This window comes from Phyllostomus hastatus, unplaced genomic scaffold (assembly GCF_019186645.2).
Source record: "Phyllostomus hastatus isolate PE091 unplaced genomic scaffold, TTU_PhHast_1.1 phas_contig_34, whole genome shotgun sequence".
NCBI lineage: Eukaryota > Metazoa > Chordata > Mammalia > Chiroptera > Phyllostomidae > Phyllostomus > Phyllostomus hastatus.
Genome location: NW_025333857.1, coordinates 16,401,875 through 16,419,331, shown reverse-complemented (window position 1 = coordinate 16,419,331; position 17,457 = coordinate 16,401,875). Strand labels below are relative to the sequence as shown.

General features: G+C 33.7%; 1 protein-coding gene across 1 annotated transcript in view; it reads right to left on the bottom strand.

Annotated features, from left to right (window-relative positions):
- Positions 1–4,746: 4,746 nt before the first annotated feature.
- Positions 4,747–17,457, bottom strand: part of ZDHHC21 (zinc finger DHHC-type palmitoyltransferase 21) — a 70,012-nt gene continuing 57,301 nt past the window's right edge. Inside the window, exons 8-9 of the mRNA XM_045840332.1 lie at positions 13,248–13,291; positions 4,747–12,706 (exon numbers count right to left, since the gene is read on the bottom strand). Coding sequence (XP_045696288.1) covers positions 12,574–12,706; positions 13,248–13,291 — 177 coding nt within the window. The 3' untranslated portion in view covers positions 4,747–12,573. The remainder of the gene's footprint in view (positions 12,707–13,247; positions 13,292–17,457) is intronic.

Below are 17,457 nucleotides of genomic sequence, written 5' to 3'. Positions count from 1 at the left end.
AAATTTAGAAACATACTGAATAAAAAAACATAATATCCAGAAACTATAGAATTAGTAACATTGAACACAGAGAAGTGAATGACCCAAACAACTTAAATGAGGAATTTAGAGAAGACAAAAAAAATGAACAGATGCTCACTTCTATTAGACTGACACAGTTTTAAAATTAATAGTATCAAGTGAGACTGCAAATTAAAGAATTTTGAGGAGAGTCTGGCATTTCCTATCAAAATTAAAATGTACAGATCCTTTGATTTATCAACTTCACCTCTAGAAATCTATCTACAGAAATATTAGCAAGTGGCCATAAAGATTTTCATATGAGTGTTTACTATAGCAATATTACTAATAGAAAAAAATTAATAAATCTATTTGATGTGTTGTTAGAGTGACATGGTTAAATAAATCATAGGCTATTGATATGATGACATCTACAAAAAGTTAAAAAAGAATGGGGTAGACTATTATTTCTTGATATGGATGATCACCAAGATATATTAAGTTAAAAATGCAAATCACAGAAAAGTTAGTAGTTTCCCTAGAAAACCAAACAACTACGCATGTCATATATAGAATAGTAGATGCCAAATTAATGCCAGCAGCTACCTTTGGGAAGGACAGTAGGAGTGGGGACTTTTCACATTTTATTCAAGATGGTAAGTGCTATGGAGGGGGAAAAATAATCAGGGACTACTGTGAGGAGGTTTATATAAAATGTTTGTCATTTTATATACAACACATAAAAGTATAAAAACACATGTGTGATGATAAGTCCTAATTTCAGAATAGCGTTCAATCCAGGGAGGGAAGGGGAGAGGATGCTACAAGGGTGCGCACATCATGAGGTGGGGATCACTGAAGGCCCACTTAGAGGTGGCCTACCACAGTGACCACTAAAATTATTAAAATTGTTTTCAAAAACAAAAAAATGAACATGGAAAGTGAATAGCAAAAATTAGAACGCTTTAGATAAGTTATTATCCATATTTTGGGCACTTTTTCCGTGTTGAAAATATTTGAGATACTTTCAAGCATTCAAGAACTTTCTAAAAATAGCCAAGTGTAGACCACCAATAAAACTTTGATATGTTACTTCTAATTGCAATTAAAATATGAACCTGTTCAATGGAATGAGGGTATCTGGCTTGCTATACAACTTACATAATTTATAGAATAAATTTCATTCATTTGATATTCATCACTTATTCATCAAGGATTACTCATCCCATAGTTCAACTATAAAACCTCCACATCATATTAGATCCTCAATCATTTGTTTTTTGTCAAAAATCATCACAAGTTAGAGCTAGGGAACACTTATTCGAAGAGCAATAAGCCAGTCAGAGAAGGATAAATACCATACGATCTCACTCATATGTAGAATTTAATGAATGAAACAAACTGACCAACAGAATGAACCAGAGGCGGGGGAACAGAGAACACATCGACAGACCTCAGAGGGGAGGGCTGTGGGGGGGCTGGAAGAGATTAGCCAGAGAACATACATGCATACACGCAGAGCCCATGGACACAGACAATGATGTGGTGAAGGTGTGGGGGTGCTGGGTGGAGGGCTGAAAGGGGGGAAGTGGGGGATATCTGTAATAGTGGCAACAATAGAACAAAAATTTTAAAAAAGAACCATGTAAAGAATTGTGAGAAATTTAAAAATTTGTGTGTATGGCATAGTACATTTCTGTATTAAGGATAATTTTGTCCAGAGCATGCCACAAGTAAGCTACTACTACTGACACACTTCAAGTGCATTGTACAAGCAGCATCTGAATGTTCGGATATACATATTCCATGTTCTGTATTTCCTGAATTGTTCTGGCTTTTGTATGTGCAAAGCATTGTTATTTGGGGGTTTGATCTTTAAGCAGAGGTGCTCTTTTGTTTGGAAGAGAGGGCTAATTTGAAAAATACTAGGCAAGCCAGACGATATATAAAGAATGTGCTGTGACTGATAAAAATATTTTTTTTAGTAAGCTTAGATGTATTTTTTTCAAACTAACACATCCTCTACCCTTCCTCAGTCCTGTTTGCTCAGCTGGATGTCCACAGGGTCCAATTCTCCCTCCAACTGCCCTTGCATGCTAATATGACTGCAGCTCACAGGGTAACTGGTCAGCCCAGAGCAGCATCTGTACGCATTTGTTCATCCACAGTATCTGGCAGCTTCTCCCATGATTTTGCAGTATTAAAATATTATCATGTATTTTTAGTTTTTGTCTCTTTATAACAAAGCTAAATAGATATGAATCTTTAAGGATGCTATATTTAAGTACTTCAAAAGCCAGAATATTCAAATGCAAATAATATATTTAACAATACCCTTGATAAATCAGTAAATATGATTAACTTCATTAAACCTTGAATTCTGATTTATTTTTAACATTGTTTAACAACATGGGCAGTACACAGACCATTTCCCCTGCATTCCAAAATAGGATTGCTTATTTTTTAGGGTAAGCACTGGTGTGGCTGTTTGGGGTACGAGCTGAACCAGCCATGTTTTTCCTGGAACCCCGTTTTCTATTTGAAAGAATAGCTGACAAACTATGCTTTTTCCACATGTGGGTACATTTTCTCAAAAATGAGTGAAGTGAATGTGTCACTTAAAGGAAAACCACTGACAGTATGTGGTTACCGCTGATAATATTCAAGTCTTCCAGTAAAAAATTAGAATTTCGAAAAATGTAACATCATTACGAGTTTAACAGATTTCCAGTACTTACTTCTCTGGCAGGAAGTGGTAATATTTTTAAAATTTAATTTAATTTAATCTAATTTTATAGAATGAAATGTGTCCATACTGGGAAGACCTGGATTACTCCACTATTTCCAAATGACCAACGAATAAGGCCACAAAGCCATGTATGGGTTAAGAGAAGTTACCTAAGTAAAAAAAAGAGACTAATAGATTTTAATGTAACAGAGTATGAAACACTTCTTGGTATTGTTTCTGGTCCAAAATTGCAACTAACTTTGAAAACACATCACATGTTGGGTTCTTGTGTTATATTACAGAACTGCAGTCACCTGAAAAGACTATTAAAACATTCCTTTTTGCCCTGGTTGGTGTTGCTCAGTTGGTTAGAGCATCGTCCCATGAACTGAAAGGTCACAGGTTTGATTCCTGATCAGGGTACATGCCTATGTTGCAGGTTTGGTGCCTGATCACGGTGTGTATGAGAGGCAACGAAATCTATGTTCCTCTCTCACATTGATGTTTCTCCTCCTTCCTCTCTCCCTGCTTCTACAATCAGTAAGCATGCCCTTGGATAAAGATATATATATATATATCTTTTTCCAACTGAAGATGATCCCCGACTTAAGATTTTGCATCTTTAAGATGGTGCAAAAATAATACACATTCAGTAGAAACTAGCCAGGCTAAACTAAGATATTTGGTAGTTTATGTGGATTAGATGCATTTTCATTTACAGTATTTTCAACATTTGATGGGTTTATTGGGACATAACCCCATCATTAAGTCAAGGAGCTTCTGTACTGTATTTGCATGAGACTGGTTTTCTCTAGAGAGTTCAACCAGAAAAACAATGCAATGGATTGAATGCAAAAGCAGTGTAAGAATGCAACTTTCTTTTATGAAGGCAGATATTAAAGATTTGCAAACAATGTAAAATCATGGGTCTCTAAATAAAACTACATTGTTAACATGTGATGGATTTATTATTATGTTCAAATAAATTAATGAATAAGCATTTAAAATACATGCATTTTAATTTCTAATAAAGTCAATATTGATAAAGACAGCCTACATAAGCAAAAATTCTTTAGATCCTGAAATCACTTTTATGTGTAAAGGAGTCCTGAGACCAAAAATTGAGAATCATAATTTATCATCATTAAGAACTCATAATTAGTGTAAATGCTGCTTAGAATCAGAGCAAAGGAAACTGGAAAAGGAACAAGTTTTAAAGTTTTATAATGGTTGAAATTTTGTCAGAAATGCCTTGATTTACCAATGCAACAAAGTTTATACTTGTATATGCAACTCTGCCAGGTCATTTAATTTATGCATGAATCCAGAATATTTATCAAGATTACTCTTACGGCAATAAAAACTTTGAAAATAGAGTCAAGCCCTATTTTTCCCCCTCAGGGCAGATTTTGCTCTTTCACTGTTTCTAGACATAATGATTTCTCTTTTCAGATGACATTGCTGACGAATTAATACTAATTAATATGCACTTTGTGACAACTCCCTGTACACGTTCTGACTCTGGAAATGTGTCAGTAAAAAGATGTGCAGAACCGCTTAGAACATAACTCCATGAGAGCAAAGGCTTCAAGTAATTCGATATTTCTACATCTAAAATGATACCTAGACGTACAATTCAACTCTACACATTTTATTTTATGTAAGTTACTCCTCAAAAAGCAAATATTTTCATAAAATAGTGTTTGACACAATAAATGTTAAATAAATTGTGTACTAACTCTAGCCATTTGGGTCATCTCTAAGACAAATACGCCTCATTCAGAATATTGAGTTTGTTGACTTTAAACCAAGCACATATACCTAATTCTTCTTGAATATGTAACAAATTTTAAGATTACAGAATAACACCCTAAGGCTATAATTTTGAATGATCATCCAAATTGCATAAAACTAAAAAAAAAAAAACTTGGCCCATTACACTGATAGTGCTAAAATCTAGAATTTGGTTTGATTTTAATAAATAAAGAAATGGGGGAAAAGACAGTCCTTTGTTTTCAAAAAATATTTATTTAAAAATAAGATTTCTAAAAATACATTACATAATACATTTCAAGAGAAGTAAAAATTCCATGATTTAAATTAAAAACAATCTGCAAAGAAAAATAGAATATTACATGAATAAAACTAAATCACTAAAATAAATTAAAAAGCAACATTATCCTTAAGGTAGATACATAGCTTGTTTTTCATTTTAAGAACCAGTGTTGACTCTTCAGTTAAACAAGTATTATCTCAGATACACATCTCACACTTGTACATTTTTCCCTCTCTCTTCTCAATCTAGTCTCTTATTTCTCAATTACTATAACCCATATTACCATTAGCACTAGAAATTTACTTAAGATTTTCTGTAAATGATCTTAGGGGAACAGACAAGGAAAAACAGTGCAGCAGAACAACACTCAGGTGTAAACATACACACTGAATGAAATAATCACCTAATTTAAAAACAAGATATATGGCACTTGGAACATACCATATTAAAAGTCTTCTGTTTTAGGGATATATAATATTAGACAAAATTTGAGGTCGATACAAAATTTTAGGAGTCTGTAAATATCACAGACTTTGCACATTCATTACACTTGTTAGTCAGATTTTTAAAGACTAATTGCAGGGACAATAAAGCTCATACAAGCTCAATAACCTGGGCTCAGTCCGCCCAAGGCCCGATCTTTCCCCTTCAGAATTGCAGCTCACTTGTCCAAGTATCTCCGTGGTAGAAATTCTTCCTATTATATCACTTACTTGCGTTACTCTACCTATGCTAAAGTAGAAATTTCTTTTCATTATTCATCTCTGGTAGACAGAGTAGTAGAGAACTCTCTACCATCCAGTAACTTGAACAAATATTGCATTCAGCCACATTAATTTAAATAATACATAAACAAGCCAAATAACTCAGTACTGATACTGTGGCAGTAATATGGGGAATACACTGTTGACAATTAGACGTAATGTTGCTTCTTCCCATTTTGTTTTCAAATTTTGCTTTTACCTCTAACAACACGTGTATCTTTATTTCTATGTATCATTTATATGATCCTAAGTCATGTTTACTGTAAGCTTTAGACTTGATTTCTTTTTTCTGTTTAGAATTCAATGCAAAACCATGTAACATATCTACATTCAATGAGGGAATTTTTGAGTGAAAATGATGCAAAACATTCTGAAACGGGACTACTTTTCCTATACATATACACTGTTACCTTCTTGCCAGGATTTTAAACCATTTCGGCCACAGTTTTAAGGATACTCAATGAATGTTTTTAAAGTTTATGGGGAAAACAGGAAACCAGAATAGTAAACATAGCAATATTACATTTGGACAATTACAAGTACCTCTAAAGGGTTTTTTCTCTCATTTGTTTGTAAAATGAATCACTAAACAGAAGTAGTTTTTAAAATACTCTTAACTTTTTATGTGAAATGAGAAACAACATAGAGAGACCTTTTTAGGTTGAGTTCAATTTTCTATTACAGTTTTGTTTAAATCAAGTACATTTGCATTTCTTCTTGGGAAATGTTTATATATATGTATACATATATTTTTAAAGTTTTCTTTGTTTGCAAACTAGACAAATGACAATATCATTCTTTAATGGCATTAAGGATTATACACACACAGAGATGCAGAATTCCTCACTTGTTATAAGAAAGGGCCCTGATCTTTTCATTTTAGCATTTTGTTTCAGCATTCATGAAAAGGGCCCAAATAAGCTATTCAGTTCATTTACAGAAATAAAAGTATACCTTTTATTACTTCTCATGTATTCCTGCAGAAATAAAGCACAACCAAAATATCTTGTGGGAAGATTATCTTTTGCAACTTCAACCCATTAAACGACTTTTTAAAGTAGCCAATCTATATAAAAATACCAAATGATAAAACATACTAATCTGCCTAACTCAGAAAAAAAGTTCAAATGGGAGACATTTAAAACCAATTAAATTGAGGCAGCAGTGTGTAAAAACTAAGATCCAGTAATCAAAATTGTTCTTAGTAACATTAAATTTTACCTTATAAACACAAGGATGTGAGATGAAAACTCTCAGTCAACCAAAAAGAAAATCAACTCTTTGGTACAGGAAATAAAAACGTCACTCAATGCTAATGAGTAGCACCAGGATGTTTTAGTTGTTGAGGCTGGAGGACACTAACTTCAGGCACAGGCAGGTAAACCATCACCTGATGAACACTGGCAAGAACACAGAGCTTGTGATATGCAGCCAACCTCTCCCTGTAGTTAACAATCAATGCAATTAAACCCTGTATTTAGTCAAAAAGGCAAGCAAAGCCACAACAAGAAACATACCTGTTTTGTTGCCATTTTATCCACACTACTGTTTATACATAAAACTATCAGCACTGAGAAGAACAGAGTGTTGAACAACCCTGGCAAGCACTACATTACATGTCACAGGTATTCACAATAATACTAACTGGTATGGAGACAACCGTCGAGGTATCAAAAACTCCAAAACAGCACAATTTTAAAGTGAAAATCAACCCTTACATAAAAACTCATCACAAGACTTGTGATAAGGGTCCCAGTTTTTTCAAACTTTGGGCAACCTCTGCATTTCTCCTCAGCACTAACTAGCTGTACCTTTCTTAACAATTCCTGTTACCATACACTATGCAATTATAATATTTAACATTTAAAATAATTTCTCAAAGGCATCTGACCAGCTGAAGAGAATCAGCAATATAAATTCCTTAGATAACTCAAACTAAAATGCTCACGTGCATTAAGGACTCTGAGAGTAGAATGTTATCTGCAAGAGATAAGGCTAATGATCACAGCCGGGGGATTTCCTGGCCTCACAGACCTTTTCTAGTCAACCCTGTTGCTGAGATGCTGATTCCCCATGCTCTCTGTCCAGCCTTCTCACCACCTGAGTAAGTTCCCTTAATTTCTTTCCACAATTTTGGCTCCTCACTACTCACTTGTACTCTATGTCCTCTATGATGGACTAGGGGAAAAGGACATGATAGTAAAAAAATATAATGATGGTGAAAATATCACTAATACCCAGAACTTAAGAATTTTAAATACCATTGTTATTTCTATTTCAAATTAGCACTAGCAGTCACCATTACAACATCTAAAGAACAGACAAAAACACAGTAAATTTTGTTGTTAAAAACTACATGATAATAAAAGGGGATGTCTGAAGGAAGTCATTTTCCTGAAGTTAAACCATCATCATCCTGAAGGCAGCAGAAGTGCTAAATAGTAATACATAGAATAACAACATTGGTTCAAAATATTTTAAGCAAACTGATTCTATTTTTTTCTCACATTCTACTGTAGATTATTCTAGAATTCAATTGAGAATGACTGAATTCAGAACATGACATTTGTTATTTAGATATAAATTCAGAGGGCGCTTCTTAGAATAGAAGGTAACAAGTGTGAACATTAAATAATAAACTAATTCATTTGTTAACTATAGGTTAACAATTCTAGAAAGTAGAACATACTAAATGTGCATGACTTACTAACTACATTCACTAATACTTACATTTTTGAAAGCCACAGTGGTAGAACTGGGTAAAAAAACTTCCATTTGTATCTATTAGTAAATTATTTAATGTAAGTATAAATTCACCAAATAAATTCTATATAGATCTATATATATTGGAGGTCATGTATAAAACTTATGTAATGAAGCAGCAATAGTAGAGTAAACTTGAGCTAGGTGATCTGTTTCTCCATGAAGCATAAGGGAAGGAGAGAGACCAGAGAAAAATGTGGGGGAGGCTAGCAGCTTTGTTAGTATTAATGCCACTGGAAACCAGAGCTGGACACACTGTGATTTTATAGCAATTCACTTGAGAACACTCAAACTGCCCCACGACCTAACACATAAAACACTGTGGCCATACTCTAAATTAATTACTTCACACTTCCTGACTAAAGTGTTGTCCTAACTTAAGTCTTCATGATTAGCACTCGGAATTATTAACCCCTTTCGAGTAAAACGTATTTTCAACTAACTGCTTGTATGGAAGTGACTTGAAAAAGCCTGATGAGGAATAGTTATAATTAGCTACCACCCTTAGAGAAAAATACCTCTAAATATTAGCAAAAATTTACTAATGTTCATTCTCACAGAAGTTTTAACTCCACTTTTATACTGAATTTTATGTAACTTATGTTCTCTACTCCTATTACTATTAAAAGTAAACTATGCTTTCTTCTGTTACAGAGATTAATACATTAAAAATTTAAATATAGCTATCTCTTATGTTAACCACAAATATTTCTAATACAACCCTTAAGCAAAATAGTACTTTTCTTATAATGCAACATCAGTTAACTTAATGTTCTTAAACTGTCAGTCTTGGTCACAAAGTACCAAAAGCGCATTAGCTGAATGCCTGCTGTTTGGGGGACAGTGAAGTCAGTCAATTTTTCCCTACAATCTTGAGCCCATTAAGATTTTTGTTTAAGGAAAAGAACAACAACAAACATAATTGTTCAAGAGGTGTAACGTACAATGTCTAGTTAAAACTCATTTCCAGAGGCCAAATTAATGACTTTGCTGATGTAAAACATCCTTTAAAATATATTTTGCTTATTAAAATGGAATAAAATATTTATGAGAAACTACTTTATCCAACATATAAATTACACCAGTTACCTCATGACTCATAATTATTTTCTAACACTCAACTCATTATTTGTTATTTTCATGGTTATACAGAATACATAATAAATTGGCTACTAAAGCTACAGCTATGACTCTAAGCAGGAAAGTTAAAAAAGAATGGGAAGTATAAAAAGAATCATTAATCTCTCACTATTTTAGTGCAATAGAATCAGCAAAAAAAAATCATTCCACAACTGAGATTAAAAAAACTAAATGTATTTTTTAGATATTCAATAAGACCCATTAGATACCTGCTTGCCAATGTAACTATAATTATTTCTGTGCTTTCTAATAAATAGTAATTTTAAAGTATTGTCTTTTCTAATTCTAAGGACTTAATTTGCCAAACAAAGCACTCACAGACACAACAGTGTGGTGACTGTGGGGGAGGGGCGGGGGAGGAAGGGGGTGGAGGTGGAAGAAGGTGTAGCGGGGACAAATGGTAATGAAAAAACACAACAAAAATAATAAAAATAAAAGTTTAAAAAGTAAAGTAAAATTCATGAAATGGTTTACATTTGTTTACCCTGATCTGATCTAAATGTGTAAATGACCGTAAAAAATATAATATACATAAATAAAACAAAGTAGTCATCATTTGTATGAACTAGATAAGACATCATAAACACAGACCATTAATTTTCATAAAATATAACCGTTTTGTACATACACTCCCCCTAAGTCTGTACCTCTGACAGGTTCTGATTCTGGCTACACAATTTACTTGTGGGGCAGTAAGTCTCTAGACCCAGTATAATTACATCAATTAGCCAAAAGAGGGCGCAGAGAGAACACTAGAGTTCATGCGCTCCCTAGCAACAACTGCCCGTTGGTTTTTTCTCGTCTAACAAGGAATAACAAAACCCAGTTAAGCATGCTAATTTGGGAATATATACGTATATCCCTTAATACAGAGTCTTATATAAATATATTGATATATCGGTATGTACCATTTCTGCCATTCAAACAAAATAAATATATACCTTGCCTAGTGTATGAGTTTGTATTGCAGTACCAGAGGAATCAGGCACAGAGGGATCAGGCTAGTGAGGGTATAGAGAAAAGAGGGAAGACAATGTGCTCTAGAAATGGTGAATCCAAGAAAAACAAAAAACTCGTGGGGTGAGAAAGGGACACCTCTGGTTCTCATTACTGAGGCAGAAGTTGGCTCTGAGCACCTCCCAGGTACATTTCAAGGTCGCTCCCGCTACTATGTGAAGTATAACTGTGTCTATAAAGCTCTTTAAGGGATCTTCACTTCACTTTCCTGTTTCCTCAAGGTCCTCATTTGAAAGGAATGTATACAGCTAGGTAGGGCATTCAACAGATAGATATCTGTATATTACCTATACATTACTTCCTTGTAACAGTTCTGTCACCAGGCCAAATTTGGTCAACAGGTTAGCCTGCACAAAATCCAACCCATTTCCATGACATGAACATACTAATGTGGTTCATTAAGCTCTATAAATACATTTCTCATATTAAATTTACTATGCATCTTATCAGCACCAATACATATTTTCATCTGCCATGTCTAAACTTTTAGGTAATAAAACATTATATAATCAGAACATGTAAGACATGGCACTTATATCTCTGAGAACAGCTTATTCCATTATTTTAGAAGATATTTACAATTTCTGAAGTAACCACAGTAGAGTTAACCCACTGACAACGGTAGCTGTTGCTTGATATCTCAGGTATGATTCCCTACTATCTAATTTAAGTAAAAGAAAACTATTGATATGCTACAAGTAAGTAGAGTCCTTCAATCTTCTCTTCGAGGGCAAGACTGAATACAAAAATTTTCAAAAAAGATACATGGATTTTGCAATATTCTAATGGAAAAAAATGTTAAAGCTGAATTTTTTTCAAAGCATGCTGAAGATCTTCTCGAACAAATGTTCTATGCTTTCCAAGAGACTATCACTCTGAGCAGTTTAAATCTGTATAAGGCTAATAATAAATGTAGATTATTATTTTCTTACTTTAAGGTCATTTCCTAACATTAGCTACAAAAAGGTCTTTCAATCCAAATTATAGTTAGCTAACTAAAATTTAATTTCATTTTGGGTAATTTAGGTATACAAAAGTTATTTACTTATTTTTACTAGTAATTTCCTATGATAAAATTTCAGGAATAATTGGCCAATATTTATTATAAGTAAAGCTTCAATGTGTAATTTTAGACCTACTAATAGGTACTGTTAAGTAAAAGTAAAAAGTACATGTATTTTTTCAAAAGAACAATATTCCTCTTTATACTGTACAGTACACATTATCTGGTTATACCAGCATTTTAAAGACACGCATTCTGGCCTAACTGCACCAGAAAAGGTATCTGTGGAATTACTGCATATTTGCTTTCCTTTTGCTCAACAAAATCTGAAGGTAAAACACAAATACATGCCCACTTAGTCAAAATTTTCTACTCGAAGCAAATATATTAACAACAATCAAAATTACAGCAGTATAGGGAAAAGAAATGGGAATGTTAACATGAAAAAAATTAATTTTTCTTTTACAATAAGGTAGGTAGTTGGTACTTTACTTTAGTGGTGTTTTTGTTTTGGGGGAAGAGAAGAAAGCATCAGAAACCTACTTCTAAGAAAACATTGCCCTTTTGTTGTTGTTCAATCCTATGCTGCATTTAATAAAATCCTGCAACATATATAAAAGAAAGTATTAACATTTTAAGCTGTATTTGAAAAAGAAAATTTACATATAAGGTGTAAAACCTTTTGTAAAACCTGAAGAATTAAATTCAGATTTGGTTAGTACTGTTTAAAAGTGAAAAATTTAAATAAACATCTGAAAATCCCCATAAATTAAAATCTATAATATTGTCAGTCCCAGAAGAAGTTATGTACAATTATTTCAATCCAATCACTGCCTTTTGAGTTTAATAACAAAAGCATTTTAAGAAATCCCTGTGGAACGCTAATTTGAAAGTAAACATGCTTTAAAACTTAAATATAGATCTTGTATTAGTCCCACAACAGGATCAAGATCACTATTAAAATAAAGCCTGGGGCACATTATGATGCCTAAGATTGGTGGGTGGATTTTAATTGACTTGAAGACTGTCATCGTTCTATTATCAGAAAACCTGTAACGCACTTCCAGCATGGAGGACCCATCTGTGCCCACCATCCATCTGTTTAGACGTGATTGGCAAAGTGGTAGGGAACTCGCAGTGGTTGTCTCTGCCTGAAAGGAATAAACCACAGGATCTTCCAACGAGTGCCAAAAACTTCTGAGAAGGTCTGCTGCCATGGCTTTCGGGGCCTCGATCTACAGAAGACAGCATTATTAGTGAAAGACAGCACTCCCATGGTGCACTTCAGTCAACTAAAACAATACAGGTTGGCTGGGGATCCATTACTGGACTCTGATGAATTGTGTCCCAGCATCACAAACACAGCTTTTCTTTCATTATGGCATGCAGCTGAGTTTTAACTCTGGATATTGTATCTGTGTCGTCAATCAACCTAGAGCAACTTTTGAAGCAGAGGAAAATCTCAGGATTAACAGAATGTGTGTCAACAACACAGTAGCAAATCTCTTTTGATGTACTTTCAGGACAAATAATTTAACTTACTTTAGTTAGACCAGAAACAAGAATGATCAGTCCTTATTTTCTATGAAAACTAGCATGGCCAGAAGACCCCACTGTAAGAAGGGGTCATGACTGTCCAGCTCAGGCCTTAGACAAGGCACCAAGAAAAAGCCATCATTATATTATTTTCCTACTACATATACACATTACTTTTCAAATGTGGCCAGTTATTTTCATTTTTATTAAGAATACTACAGACTTTACTTTTATACTTACATTTCTTCACAACAGTTTGACATCTTTTCAATAGATGTTGTATCCTATTAAAAATTAAAAATATATACTCAGATAAAGTTCTAGGAGCTTTGTTCTATAGTAATTTTACAATGTTTTAAAGTCATATCCAGAGAATATATTGAAGATTTAAACAGTTAATACATGAGTACTAAGATTTCTAAATTATCTATAGACATTGCCAAAATTCCAATGGAAGAAACAAAATCAACATCACCTTGTACCCCTCAACATTATTCAATGATAAAACCTAACTAAAATTGTAGGAGTCTCACTTCATTCATGTTACTTTTCATTATACTTGCCTCCTTGACAACTCTTTTAAAATACATAGTATCTCCCATATTCTGCCATGTATAACGCACACATGGGTATAATGCACACCCACATTTTTGGCCCAAACTTTCAGGAAAAAGAAAACTTTTGTTTTAAGTTCTTAATTCAATCTTTTATTTACTTATATTTAAAAACAAAACAGATTATCATATTCCAGAGCATTATTTTGCATGTGAATATCATTATTACTTTCTAGAGTTATGCTTTTATTGCATAAGCATAAATGAAAGAATTAAACACACTCACATAGATAGGGAATTAGTACTACCCATGTATAATACACATCCTTATTTTTCCCTCAAAAATTTGGGCAAAAAAGTATATATTATACATGGCAAAACATGGTATTTTTAATTCAACTGTCAGTGAATATGAATTAAAAAATACCAAAAATGACAAATGAAAGATACTACTGAACAAAAAACTTCCAAGAGCCAAAGAGAGCTTCTGGTTCTGGATTTCTGTAAACACAATTGAACACGGCAACCCATGCATTTGCCTACTATAACACCTAGTACTCTGAAAAGTCAAGTGAACTCAGTGTTCTTTGGCAAAAAATAAACATATGAACAAAAAACTGTTTCCTTCATTTCAACAGAAAAATCAGTCTCTTCGCAGTAATACAATTTCTAATGTCTTTTTCTATAAGGCTCAAACAAATGCATAAGAAAAACAATTCAACCAAAAAAGGTTGACTTGCTGGTTTATGTTAACAGAACATCTATCATTAGATTGAGAAACTGACATGATAAATACCTAAATAATCAAAACAAATGACATAATCTCAGTTTAGATATACAAGGTCTGTCCAGAAGGTATCCAGCCATGTAATATCAAAAACAGAAACATTTGCTGAACATTCAAGAAACAGTGAACATAGGACAATGATGCCTCAGTCCCCTTCAAAGTAGGCACCTTAGGACCTCACACAGTTCTCTCAGTTGCCATCAGCTGCCCCATTGTATTTTCCTGATTCTCACTAATGGTCTGAAATCTCTGCCCTTTCAAAGGTGATTTGCGTTTTGGGAAAAGCCAGAAGTCACAGGGCACCAAATGTGGGCTGCAGTAGGGCTGAGTCACCTGGATGACTTGATGTTTCATCAAAAAACTCTGCATGAGACATGATACATGAGTGTGTACATCGTCGTAATGAAGCTGCTAATCACAAGTTGCCCATAGCTGTGGCCTTCTGAATCATCTGGTAGTTTCCACGGAGGAATAGTCAAGATTTGATGCAGATTCCTTGCTCTGCTCACTCAGTTACTTTGAATGCGACAGCCACACAATACACATGCCTACTCAATGGCATCTACTGCCCCCACTAACTAGTAAAGTGAAGTTGTCATTGTTCACACATGTACATTCCAGTCCACTCTCCTTGGCTGCCTGATTACACTGATGTTGTGCAAACTGTTTTTGTTATACTAACAATGGCTGGACTTTTTCCAGACAGACCTCGTATATTTATATTTTAAATACACTGTAAAGTACATAAAAATATCTTTTTTATTTATTTTTTGAATCCTCATCCAAAGATATGTTTATTGATTTCAGAGAGAACAGGGGGGTGGGGGTATGGAGAGAGAGAGAGAGAGAGAGAGGAAGGAAGGGAGGGAGGGAGGCAGAGAGGGAGGCAGGGAGGGAAAAAGGCAGGGAGGAAGATTTATTCGCCCTAGCCGGGGATTGAACCTGCAACCTTGGTGTATCACAATGATATTCTAACCAACTGAGTGACCCAGCCAGAGCCTATCTTCTTTTAAATACACCAGAAAGTCAGAGAAGTGTTTCTCCTCTTATCCTTTACTAGCTTGCTCTTATACACCAAATGGACTATACTATTACTAAGCAGTAGTATTCACGCAAATACTTGTGGTTTCAACTGCAATCCCAGGAACTTCTCTGGTTGTAAAACTTTCCTCTAATGAAAATAATAAAAAGCACCTTCACTTTAAAAGACTCTTTATAGAAGTTGCATCAACAGCTATAATATTAATTTCTTACATATGAATAGTTGAATAAGTTAGCCAACATATGAAAAAGTAAGTCTTTTTTTAGATGTGTAAGTAGCAAATAACAGAGGTTTCTTTCCAGATTACCTAGGAATTTGGAACAAACTGTAGATTTGCAACATATTCTATATTAATCAGTTTTCCTATTACACTTTGAAATTCATGGTAACCGATGACAATTTTATTTATAATTAACCCTTCTTGGTTCTGTTGCATAATTTCCTCAAAATAATGTTTTACTCTGCGAAAACACAGTCTGCAAATACATGACAAGATTGATTAGGGACTTGCAGAAAGCTCAGCCTCTGGTTTCATCTGTATAGAAAGTGACTGAAATAATTTTAATTGTGTCTTAGAAATGCTGAGTGACAGGCTGTTCCAAAACAAATAAGACAGCTTGTACAAAAATACAAAAAGATGAGACAGAGGTCAAGTGCTATTTAGAAAGGTATATATAAATGGCGTATATAAATGGCAAAAATTGCAGTTGTGAATGATACGTAAACACTGGGGATTATTTTAGGATTAAAAAAGCAATCACAAGGTCAGCCTACTTTAACAATCTAATATTACAGGGAATTTTTACTATGCAGAAATTTACTACCTGATTATAACTTTGAGGAACTTATTTGTGGAATAAAAGAATCAACTTGAAAGACTTCACATGAGAAAACTTTTATTTTCAAGTGCTTTTAACACCTTTCTAGAATCTGGTTCAAGAAAAAAGGGGACTACTACCAATTAGGTCATCATAAATAGATGGTCATTCTATCAGAGGGCATGACATCTACCATGATTTTATGAACACAGTCTGTGAGGGTAAATGTTAAGGCTATTTTTTTCTCTAGTAACAGCAGATGCTAACCTAAAACTCAGCTATCTTGAATACTGTTACACGAAAAAGTATAATATTTGTATGTGATCAACCAAACACATCATGTAGTTTTTGAACTGACATTTATACAACACACTCAGAGCAACACAGTATATCACCTTTGGAAGCACAACAGAAACCGCAAACTAGAAGAGGAAGAAGTTACGACTGGCTGGAACACTGAAAGTATAAGTTATTTTCAACTGCCAACTTAGGTTTAATATACTTTTTGTGTTTTATAAAGCATGAAAATGTAGAAGATTTTAAACTAAGAAAATTAAAACAGATTTTGGTGCACACAATTCTATTCAACTTAAAAGATTCAATACCTTGAGTGACCATTATAAAATGACAAATAACTGCTACCTTTAAAGAGTATACATATAACTTATTAACTCTTAATTTTATATAAAATTCAGCTATCCATAAATATTCACTGTTCAAGAATAATACAAACCAAGTTTTTATTTTATGTTGCCTACAATCAGAATACCATATTTCCAAAGAAATATTTGTCTTGATTACAGTCTAGTGATCACAGCAGCTACGACTTTCTTCAGTAGGCATATGTAACTAAGAGATATATGAGAATGCTTTCCCATTTTAAAACTGAAAGTTTATTTTCTAAAAATAAGAATAAACTAGAAAAAGCAAGACTTACAGAGATACAAGCTTTACCTATTTTATCCACCAATATTTTATACTTCTGCTGATGGCTGACCTTACCCTAAGAAATGATCTTTCAGATTCAGCCTAAGAAAATACGACTGATTTTAAAATAAAGCTGTATCCTAACTAATAAGATTATACCTAAAATAGAGAAAAAAAGTTCTTGGCAGAAAAGAAGAGGGAGGTAGTCACTGCCTCCTAGAAATACTGGGAGGGTTGAGGAGCGAAGAGGAAGAATTTATCACCAGACGCTTCCTGGTTAACAGACCTGAGAATTTAGTCCTCTTGGAACACATACTTTGAT